Source organism: Euprymna scolopes, chromosome 46, assembly GCF_053919585.1.
Source record: "Euprymna scolopes isolate OS-2025 chromosome 46, ASM5391958v1, whole genome shotgun sequence".
NCBI classification, from domain to species: domain Eukaryota; kingdom Metazoa; phylum Mollusca; class Cephalopoda; order Sepiida; family Sepiolidae; genus Euprymna; species Euprymna scolopes.
The window spans coordinates 796,166-808,443 of NC_136527.1; the positions used below are offsets into that span (position 1 = coordinate 796,166).

A 12,278-nucleotide genomic window follows, 5' to 3' on the forward strand; every position below is an offset into this window, starting at 1 on the left:
GATAAGTGGTGACACCCTTGTAAAAAAAAAAAAAAAAAAAAAACTCCGAAATGACTGAACAGATTTTCTTTAAATTTACAGAACTTTAGTCTCAAAATACCCCCAATAATTACCGGTAACCAAAACTTATTTTAATTCATCAATCATCGATAAAGCTATTTTTTCCATGTCATCGCTTAGCAACAATGATAGAACAACGGGCCGTGAAAATTCTACTGTGGTAGGTAAGTTGATAGTATGTTTTATTGTTTTTTTTCCACATGATGTGGTCTATATGTTCAAACTCTGTACGTAAATTTCTTCTTTTTTTTTCGTTAACTGGAAAGAAGTTTATATAAAATAATTTTATAAAAGAAAAAGTAGATTCTCTACAGTGCAATTTGGTAGAATAACATTTTTTCGTAGAATAACATATTTTGGACTAAGTTACTGCATGGAGGCATGTGAAGCTTCCTCCCGGGTGATTTCATGGATTTCGATGACAATAAAAATATAAGAGTGTGAAATGTTCATTGATCATCATTCAATTCTGGCATATATATATATATATATATATATATATACACACACACACACACACATACAGGGTGCCCACAGAGTCTGGCTACATTAAGTAGCCAGACTTTGTGGACACTATATATATATATATATATATATATATATATGCGTAAACTTTATTTACTTCAAAAGTGCTCAGTACGTAGGTAGAGCTAGTTAGTAATTTATAAAATATATATGGCGATTCACGCTGAATATTCAGTGTAGCTTAATCACCATATATATTTTATAAATTAGTATATATATATATATATATATATATATATATATATATATATATATATATATATAGATAGATATATCCATACACACAGTGGCCCGTGTACATACAAGCTATTCTAATACAGTTTGGGAAGCAGGCAGCAGGAGGAGAATTCCAAAAGTTTAGCTGTTCTAGAGAAGAAGCTATTTGAGAAGAAAACTTTCTGACATTTAGAGACCTCAACAGTGAAGGGGTGAGATTTTGTTGCTAAGCAGGTTTGTCAAGAATATGTACATCAAGGTGGCACGAGTGCAACGATTTCATCAGAATACATTCCATTAAAATACGTGCAAAACAAGCACAGGGATGCAACATTGTAGTGATGGGACAGAGGTTGGAGCCTAGTTGACAGAGTGGGGTTTATTTTTTTGGACCCTATCCAAGAGGGAGAGATTAGTGGTAGATGCACAAGCCCAGTTGTGGGAACAATACTCCATACCTGGGTGAATGGTGACCTTGTAGAGGTACAGGTTACTCTTAAGTGTGAGTAGTTTTCTAGCTTGATAGAGGGAGCCCAACTTCCTAGGCAGCAACCTTCGTGATGTGCTCAATGTATTTCCTGTGAATGTTAAGCCAAGGAGTTTGAAGGAAGAATTCTCAGGTAGGGTGTTATTAGTCATGAATATCAGTGGTTAGAGTTCCATCCTTTGTGTGTGATCGTATATATATATATATATATATATATTTAAATAAAATGTGCGTGTTTCTTTAATTTTTTTTTTTTTCAAATTTTTACCCCTATATTGCTCCATGGGGGGGGGGGGGCGTAAAGAGTTATCTCGAAAAACCCATTCTGGCAAAAATTGACTTTCACCATGACTAATGTTTGTAAAAAAAAATTTTTTTTTAAAATTTAAAGCGTGTTTATTGAGAAATGTGAAAACAAACGGACAGACAAACAGGAGTGAACTACTCCCTCATTTAGGCTCATAAGAGTAGTGGTCGATGGACAAAAAGCAGTATTAATGCTGGAGTGTTTTGTCAAACTTCTGGGCTTAATCTTTACTCCTGATCTGAAATGGAACACGTACATCAAGTCTGTTGCCAAGGTCGCTGGAAAGATGGTGGGATTCTTCTACCGCTCCAGAAGATATCTCACTACTGATGCAATTCTCTATCTGTATAAAAGCCAAGTACATCCAAGGATGGAATACTGTTGCCATATCTGGGTAGGAGCTGCTAAAAACAGCCTATCCTGCCTTGACAGAGTACAAAATAGACTTTGTGGCTTAGTGGGGGATGCCCTTTTCTCTACCCTGCAACCTCTCTTCCACAGAAGAGATGTTGCGAGCCTATCCTTGTTTTATCGTTATTTCTATGGCAGGTGCTCATCTGAACTCCAATCTCTGCCCCCCCCCCTCGCCAATCTTTCACGAAAAACACCCGTCTAGCTGAATCCACTGTGAAAAATTTCCCCCACTCTTTATCTGTGCCTAAATCAAAACGTGGATTCCATGAACAAAGCTTCTTTCTTAGAACTGCACGCCTGTGGAACTCTGTTCCGTCTGCCTGCTTCCCACCTGACTACAACTTGGAAGTCTTCAAGTCCAACGTTTATAAATTCTTAATGAACCACCCTCTTAAGTAAGCACTTCATCAAATCTCCACACTAACGTAATGTACTTGCAATAACCCTTATCCTTGAGTGGCTTCCGGGCCTTGATAAGTGGTGACCACTGTGTAAAAAAAAAAAAAGGGAGACAAGAAAATGGTTATCTACGTCATGTCACAAATAGTAGCATATCCTAAAAATTATAGAAATCGATATGAGGTAGTAAAATAATGAAAACAAGACATTTGTAAAATCTAGCGATTTGAATTGGAGAGTTAACAGGGGAGGTAATTAAGATTTTAATTTCACATAAATTCAGATATTTTTTTAAAAAGAAAACATTTAAACTTAAAGTTATTTAAAAAAAATTCACAAATTATGTACATATGTTTATTTTAGTTTTCTGAATAAATTGTTTTCAACTGAGTTACTTCCCCTTCTGCTTACGTCACGTGACGCAATATAACTGACCTAACATGCAACCTTATTGAACTGTTTTTCTGCTTCTTTGCTTTCCATAATTTTTGGATATGTTATTATTTGTGACAATCACAATTATGTGGCTATCATTTGTTGGTTCCCCGGACAAAGAAGGAATTAAATCTAGTAATTCACTGCTGTTTGTTTGCATTTTTCTCAATAACCACAGCTCGGCTTTTTAAAAGAAATTTGCGCAAACATTAGTCATGGTGAAAGTAAATTTCATAAAAGACTGTTTTTCATTTAGAATTATTTTTCTGCCTACCTTTTGTTTTACTTGAAATTCAACACTTTTTCTTTCTTTTTTGTTCGACTGAGCTCCAATCTATGGTCCCCCTTTCCCAAGAAACACTCGTCTAGCTGAAACCACTATCAATAATTTCCCACACTCTTTATCCGTGTCTAAACCTAAACGTAGATTCCATGAACAAAGCTTCTTTCTTAGAACTGCACGCCTGTGGAATTGTCTTCCGTTTTCCTGCTGACTACAATATGGTTGTGTTCAAGTCTAACGTAAATAAGTTCTTGATGAGCCGTTCCATATAAGTTATCAAATTTTACAAATTTTCATTACTAATGATTACTATATTGTCCAATTTCTACTATACACTCTTTAACCCTTATCCTTGAGTGGCCTCTTGGCCTTGATAATGTGGTGATGCCTATGTAAAAAAAAAAATAAAAAAAAAAAAAAAAAATCCGGAAACTGATGACTATTCTGGCATGACAGGATTGCCCACTTGGAACAACCATTACTGAATAAATAACGACGCCAGAATTCAGTAAATTATAACTCCTGCAGTATACGGACTGCAATCGAGGAATTACCGAATGATAGTGATGGAGCAGAACACTTGTTCACCCATTGACTAAACGTTACATCACTTTATAGAGACCAATGGCCGTGGGCCAGGGATTCGAATCGAGTTTTGCTTTTTTTCGTACCAAAAAACGAAAGCAATATGCGGCGATCCCAAAATGTTGAATATTTAACATTTCAAAGTCGGGCAAATTAAATAGACAGGCGACCCTCGTTTGTAACTCTTACATATTATGATTTTGATGTGATATAAAAAGTTTTAAAATGAGCGACGGCCTCAAGAAACTTTGAACTGCACGCCTGTGGAATTGTCTTCTGTTTTCCTGCTTTCCAATTGACTACAATACAGTCGTCTTCGCGTCCAACGCGAACAATTTCTTGATGAGCCGTTCCCCTTAAGTAATCCAGTTAACCAAATTTCACTACTAAGGATTGCTATCATATTGTCCCATTGACTACTGTACACTCATTAACTGTATCATTTGAGTGGCTTCCGGCCTTGATAAGTGGTGCCTCCTTTGTAAAATAAATTTTAAAAAATTTCTCCTACTCTTTATCTGTGCCTAAACCTAAACGTAGAACTGCACGCCTGTGGAACTGTCTTCCGTTTGCCTGCTTTCCAGCTGGCTACAATCTGATTGTCTTCAAGTCCAATGTAAACAAGTTCTTGATGAACCGTCCCCCTAAGTAATCCAATTTACAAAATTCCAACTACTTGTTTACTACGTTATAATCACATTGACTAATGTTGTCAAAACTTGAAGCCTCCTGAAGATGAGAGCCATTCATTTCAATTGTCCCATTCAATTTAATAATACCCATTAACCCTTATCCTCGAGTGGCCTACGGGCCTTGATAAGTGGTGATTCCTGTGTAAGAAGTACCAAAAGTAATTGGGTACAATGGCTTTCAGAAATAAAAGGGCCAGTTTTTTTTAAATTACATTTTCACCCCAAACAAGGCAAATTGCCACTTTGGTGTAGGGGGCTACTATCAGGGGCAGCAACTACTGGGGCACTATGTTGGGATTTAGGCAGCAACATGTCGGTTCACGTTACACTTTAACTTCTGCATGTCAGTACAGTTAGGGAAGCAGGGACCTGGAATGGAATTCCAGAGTCTAGCAGTTCTGGGGAAGAAACTACTGGAGTAGAAAGATCTTTTACATCTAGGGATCTCTACTGTGTGGGGGTGGGATTTAGCTGCCTGTTTGTCGAGGGTGTCTACATCGTGGGGGCACAAGTGTCTGCAGTTCGTCAGAGCATTCACCATTAAAATACTTGTAGAAAAGGCAGAGGGATGCAACATTTCGTCGATGGGACAGAGGCTGAAGCTTAGATGCCAGTTCAGGGCCTATCAGATTGGCGACTGTCTTTTGAACCTTGTCTAGGAGCGAGAGACTAGTAGCAGATGCACCAGCCCAAATGTGACAGCAATACTCCATACATGGGCAAATGGTGGCCTTATAGAGGTACAGGATACTTTCGGGTGTTAGTAGTTTTCTAGCCATCAACCACTACTCTTATGAACCTATCAGAGAGAAATGATTTAATAATTGAAAATACATTTCCAGCTATTCCATAGCTGTTGATCTTGTGGAATAGTCATTTATGCCACACCCTATCAAAGGCCTTTGATATGTCAAGAACAATTGCCCTAGAAACAAAACCCCTGTCGAGAGATTTGTTAATCCTATGAGCTATAACTATAACAGAAACCATATTGCATGTCACAGAGGATGTTGCTGAGGTGGTTTTCTTTTCTTTGTTTTTTTTGCTTTCTAACTCACGTTCACCCCCAACAAGGCACCACTTGGGACTTCTATTCGAGACCATGCCAAGGAAAGATTATCAAGATGTTGGTTTATGTTGCATTAAAACTTTTGCATATCAGTATAGACAGGGAAGCAGGTAGCAGGAAGGGAATTCCAAAGTCTAGCTATTCAATGGAAGAAACTATTAGAATAGAATACTTTCTGGCATTTAGAGACCTCAACAGTGAAGGGGTGAGATTTTGTTGCTAAACAGGTTTGTTGGGGATATGTACATTGAGGGGGCACAAGTGTAACGAGTTTATCAGAGCACATTCTATTAAAATATTTGTAGAACAAGCACAGAGATGCAACATTATGGTGATGGGACAGGGGTTGAAGCTTAGTTGACAAAGTGGGATATATTAGATTGAAACTCCTTTTCGGACCCTATCCAAGGGGGAGAGGTTAATGGTAGATGCACCAGCCCAGATGTGGCAACAAATCTTCCATGCATAAGTGGCTGATAGCTTTATAGAGGTACAAGATAATCTCAGGTGTAGAATAGTTTTCTAGCTCGATAGAGGGGACTCAACTTTTTTGCAGCAGCCTTGGCAATATCCTCAATGTATTTGTTTCAGTTCATATTGGCTGTGAATGTTAGGCCGAGGAGTTTGTCGGAAGATTTCTCAGGTAGGGTGTTATTTGTCATGGATATCAGTGGTTGGAGAGGCGTCTTGTAATTGTTCCTATTTACAATGCCTCCCCACGGGACAGAGTTAGACACCAGGGTCGTTTTTTAATGTGGAGAAAAGGAACAAAAAATTAAAATTGTCTCAGTCGTGAAGGATTTCCGCTCCACGGACAGAGAACAAGAAATTGAAGTGCAGCATCTGAAGAACAACTGGTATTTATTCATAGGGTCTTTGCTTGCAGTATCTGTTCCGCAGATACTACACTTTGAGGTATTTATTTGCTCCTCCACCGAGCAAATTAGGCACAAGGCCGATTTTTAATGTGAGGAGTGAAGCGGAAATGAGGACCAACTCCCCGGGGAGTAGGGGAGCTGGATAGTGACAATTGGTATGAAGGGTTGCCCCTACATTGACCAAGGTCTTATATGTGGGGTTGACCCCACATATGGTCTTTGCTTGCAGTATCTGCCGGAACAGATACTACACTTTGAGGTATTTATTTGCTCCTCCACCGAGCAAATTAGGCACAAGGCCGATTTTTAATGTGAGGAGTGAAGCGGAAATGGGGACGAACTCCCCGGGGAGTAGGGGAGCTGGATAGTGTGACAATTGGTATGAAGGGTTGCCCCTACATTAACCAAGGTCTTATATGTGGGGTTGACCCCACATATGGTCTTTGCTTGCAGTATCTGCCGGAACAGATACTGCACTTTGATCCCAGCCTGAAGGCCAATAATTATTAAAGGAGAGCAGTTTAGTCTTAATAGCATTAAATGTTACCATTCATTTGCGACCATATTCCACTATAGTCTGGAGGTCATTCTCAGGTAGGGTGTTACTTGTCGTGGATATCAGTGGTTGGAGAGGCTTCATGTAATTGTTCCCGTTTACGATGTCTCCTCACGGGACAGAGTTAGATACCAGGGTCGTTAGTTAGACATCTTGTAATTATTAAAGAAAAAAAAAAAAAAAACTATTTAAATTTTCACAATTTATTAAAGTTTTTTTTTGATTTTGTGTTTTATTTATTTATTTTTTTTTTTTACAATTTTTAAATTTTTCTTCAAATATTTTTTTGGCATTTCCTTTATTAAATTTTTTTCCACCCTCCGATTTTCAGAGGGTTTTTCTTTTCTTGTAAAAATTTACATTTCTGGTTCTCTCTAGATTTTGTAAAAAAATTTTTTTTACATTTTTTTTTTTTTTTTTTCAAAACTGTTTATTAAATTTTAATATTCTTTTGCATTTAATCACAATTATTTTTCTTTAATATATTTCCAAGATTATCCAATGTCTCAAATTATTAAAATTATCTTTTAAGAAATTGAAGTTAAAATAAAAACAAAAAACAAATCCGATTTTCTTCTTGTGTGGTTTTGGCTTGTTTTTTTTCTTTTTTAAGCCATTCACTTTTTTTCTTTGGGTATTTCTGTATAATGGATATCAAATAAGAATTGAAAATAAGGTTTTTGATAAACAGTTCTTTTGAAATAAAATTAAACGGGCCCACTTTTATCATAAGACCCCCTCTGCCAAAATTTAAAAAAAAAACAAAAAAACATGCCATATAAATCTGGCTTTTTTTGTATATCAAAGACATTCTTTCTTCGGCACTCCTATTTTTTTGCTTCTAATTTAGAAGCAAACGAGTACTTGAATTGCTCCAGGAAAAGTTGAAACATGAGACTATTTTTCTTCACCTTATTTTTCGTAAAGAAATTTGCTCCAAAAATTTCAGGAACATTTTCCTTCCATTATCTGGTGGGCAGGAGAAAACAGTATTTTTAGATTTAAAAAAAAAAAAGTTGTTTTTTTTTTCTTCCACTATCCCTCCCACATGATTGCATTTTTTATTTTTTTTTTTGTTTAAAACAAAAAATTTTTTTTAAAAAAACATCTCAAAAGTCTTGTCTAACTTTTTTTTTTCTCACTAAATAACCAAACTGCATTGGTTGTTTTCAAATCACATTTTGGTGGGAAAGTTTATGTAAATTATTCAGGTTTCAAACCCAATTGAAATCAAGAAAAGTTTTTTTTTTTTTCTTTGCATGAGCAAAATAAAAATCACAAATGTCTGAAATAATTAATGTTTTTTAACTTTCACCCTTTTTTTTTTTCCATTAGCAAAAAAAAAAAAAAAAAAAAAAAAAAAAGTTTTCAGTTTTTTGAAATTATTTCATTTTTTTTTCCATTCATAAATGTCAAACGAATTCTTCAAAATTAAAAAAAAAAAATCTCAAATTTTCAGATTAAATCGATCTTATTTTATCTCTCATTTCGTTTTCTGAATTCTCGTTTTTTCTTTTGTTTTTTTTTTGTAAGGGTGGTTAAGATTAATTGGTGGGAAAAGCATATAAGACATTGGAGTTTTTCAAACTCATTTAAAAAATTTAATACAGACCCCCCCCCCCTTTTTTTTTTTTTTAACTTTTATATTAAAAATCTTTTTTTAACATTTTTCTTTTGTAAATAACTATTATTTTTTTTTCCATAAAATGTTTTGAAAAAAAAAAAAAAAAAAAAAAAAAAAGAAAAAAAAAGAAAAGGTCTATAAGAGAAAATAAGATTTTTTTTTTTTTTTTTTATTTCCTCTCCTAAAAACGCCTGGATTTCCAAATTTATTTTCTTTCTCAAAATTCATGACAATGAAAAATAGAAACGAAACGACAAAAAAAAAAAAAAAAAAAAAAAATCAATCCAGGGACACGTTTTTAGTGTACATGTGTAAAGATAGAGAGATTATCACTTTTTTGTAGGGTAAAAAAAAAAGGGAGGGGGGTTAACTCCGTGCTTCACATGTTACACGGAGGAGTCATCACGTCCCATAGATTTGTTTTTTTTTCCTATTATGTTGCTTTCGCACGCAAAGAGAAAACATTTCTGCCCGTATATCAGAACAATAGAATTATCAATCTAAAAGAAAAAAAAAAAAAAAAAAAAAAAAAAAAAAGAGAAAAGCCGGGTTTGATGTAGGTCACACAGTAGGGGGTTCAGAGGTCAAGTTTGTTTATTTTTCGGTTGCATTTTTTGTATGCTTCTTTTTTTTTCTTTATTTTTCATGCAGGGAAAAGTTGTTGCTAGTTCCCGCCCCAACAGGTGTGTAGCGGTAGTCGGCCTGGGCCTCAATCCTCATCGTCGTCCTCCTCAGGTTCATGCAGCCAATTGAGGAAGGCTACGACCTGCTTAAGGGCCACGCCTTTCCCTTCCTGTTCAGCAGAATCGGCACTTTTCTCCCAGCTGAAGTACGCATTTTCAGAGATGACTTCCTCGTCGTAGAGAATCTCAAACATTATCCGCAATACATCTGTTTAGAAATGATACAAGAGGATGTTAGTGAGAGGTAGGAAAAAAAAATGTAAGAAAAGAAAAAATGTAAGAAAAGAAAAAATGTAAGAAAAGAAAAAATGTAAGAAAAGAAAAAATGTAAGAAAAGAAAAAATGTAAGAAAAGAAAAAATGTAAGAAAAGAAAAAATGTAAGAAAAGAAAAAATGTAAGAAAAGAAAAAATGTAAGAAAAGAAAAAATGTAAGAAAAGAAAAAATGTAAGAAAAAAAAAATGTAAGAAAAGAAAAAATGTAAGAAAAGAAAAAATGTAAGAAAAGAAAAAATGTAAGAAAAGAAAAAATGTAAGAAAAAAAAAATGTAAGAAAAAAAAAATGTAAAAAAAAAAAAATGTAAGAAAAAAAAAATGTAAAAAAAAAAAAATGTAAAAAAAAAAAAAATGTAAAAAAAAAAAAAATGTAAGAAAAGAAAAAATGTAAGAAAAGAAAAAATGTAAGAAAAGAAAAAATGTAAGAAAAAAAAAATGTAAGAAAAAAAAAATGTAAGAAAAAAAAAATGTAAAAAAAAAAAAATGTAAGAAAAAAAAATGTAAGAAAAAAAAAATGTAAGAAAAAAAAAATGTAAGAAAAAAAAATGTAAGAAAAAAAATGTAAGAAAAAAAAAAATGTAAGAAAAAAAAAAAATGTAAGAAAAAAAAAATGTAAGAAAAAAAAAAATGTAAAAAAAAAAAAATGTAAGAAAAAAACAAATGTAAGAAAAAAACAAATGTAAATTAGCTAAATCTCTTGCAGATGAATACAATTCCATAACAAAGTTGAATTTTCTTTTTAAATAAATAGAAAAAAAAAGGGCTTTTAATATGAACATCAATACATTTTTAATTTTGATTTCAAATAATACAAATAAGTTTTCGTGATAATACCTTTACTTTATACATCATTTAAAAGAGTGTTGTTTTATGCTCTTAAATTACAATCGTTTTAAAACAATTGTCTTTTCAAAACGTTGAATACAAGGTAAAAAAAAAAAAAAAATGCAAATTTAGAGAGCAGCAGCAAAAGAAGATCAATGAGTTATCAGAGATCAAAAGTCCTCTTCCTAATATTTATTTCATATATATTTTCTGTATTTGTCAAATTTCAAAATATGGAGAACTCGAAACACTAAACCCCAAAATGTAAATCAGCAAAAAAAAAAAAATCTTGCTAAAATTTTAATCAAACTTTTTAATGGGTTATTTTTCCAACACGGATCTTAAAAAAATGTCTGAAATTAGTGATTAAATTCTAACGTAAAGAGATTGAATAAATACTATTTTAACCGAGGAACGTTTTGTGCGTCTTTTTAAAAGTAGGCATTTTGGGCCAAACGTATGGAAAAAAAAACGAACATTAAGCTTGCGTTCTGGCAATTTAAGCATTAATTTAAAAGGAAAATATGCAGAATAATTTTGTAATGAATAAAGTTTAATTGTTGCCATTAATCGTAGGTGCTGATGACAGTGCCACATTTGTGTGCTAAATTTTTGGTCGCATCCATTAGTTTTTTTCAATGCAGACCAGCTACCACTTTTTCAAGCATTTCAAAAGCTTTCTGTGTGCAAAATTTTTGGTCTCATCCATAAGTTTTTTTCAATGCAGGCGAAACCATTATTCCGAAGTAGTATCATTAACAAATGGATGAAATGCATCAGAAACTTTGACAACAACACCCAGCATTGAATAAATTGAATAAATACTATTTTAACCGAGGAACGTTTTGTGCGTCTTTTTTAAAAGTAGGCATTTTGGGCCAAACGTATGGAAAAAAAAACGAACATTAAGCTTGCGTTCTGGCAATTTAAGCATTAATTTAAAAGGAAAATATGCAGAATAATTTTGTAATGAATAAAGTTTAATTGTTGCCATTAATCGTAGGTGCAGATGACAGTGCCACATTTGTGTGCGAAATTTTTGGTCTCATCCATAAGTTTTTTTCAATGCAGGCGAAACCATTATTCCGAAGTAGTATCATTAACAAATGGATGAAATGCATCAGAAACATTGACAACAACAGAGAACGGCCAATTCTCCTCCATTGCAATACTTGACCGCATGTTGCAAAACTGACCCCGCAGGAAGTTAAATGAATTGGGCTAGGAAACTGCTCCATCCGCCATACTCTCCAGACCAGCTACCACTTTTTCAAGCATTTCAAAAGCTTTCTGTGTGCGAAATGCTTTTCTTCTTTTTTTTTTTTTTTTTTTTTTTACACAATGGTCACCACTTATCAAGGCCCGGAAGCCACTCAGGGATAAGGGTTATTGCAAGTACATTACGTTAGTGTGAAGATTTGATGAAGTGTTTACTTAAGGGGGCGGTTCATTAGGAATTTGTTAACGTTGGACTTGAACACATCCAAGTTGTAGTCAGGGGGGAAGCAGGCAGACGGAACAGAGTTCCACAGGCGTGCAGTTCTAAGAAAGAAGCTTTGTTCATGGAATCCACGTTTTGATTTAGGCACAGATAAAGAGTAGGGGAAATTTTTCACAGTGGATTCAGCTAGACGGGTGTTTTTCATGAAAGATTGGCGAGGGGGGACCAGAGATTGGAGTTCAGATGAGCACCTGCCATGGAAATAACGATAAAACAAGGATAGGCTCGCAACATCTCTTCTGTGGGAGAGAGGTTGCAGGGTAGAGAAAAGGGCATCCCCTACTAAGCCACAAAGTCTATTTTGTACTCAGTCAAGGCAGGATAGGCTGTTTTTAGCAGCTCCTGCCCAGATATGGCAGCAGTATTACATCCTTGGACGTACTTGGCTTTTATACAGATAGAGAATTGCATCAGTAGTGAGATATCTTCTGGAGCGGTAGAAGGATCCCACCATTTTTCCAGCGA

At 34.5% G+C, this 12,278-nt stretch overlaps 1 protein-coding gene across 1 annotated transcript in view; it reads right to left on the minus strand.

Annotated features, from left to right (window-relative positions):
* Positions 1-7,093: 7,093 nt before the first annotated feature.
* Positions 7,094-12,278, minus strand: part of LOC145270881 (eukaryotic translation initiation factor 4 gamma 1-like) — a gene marked incomplete in the record, with an annotated part of 44,238 nt that continues 39,053 nt past the window's right edge. The window contains 1 exon segment of the mRNA XM_080126435.1: positions 7,094-9,421. Coding sequence (XP_079982561.1) covers positions 9,240-9,421 — 182 coding nt within the window.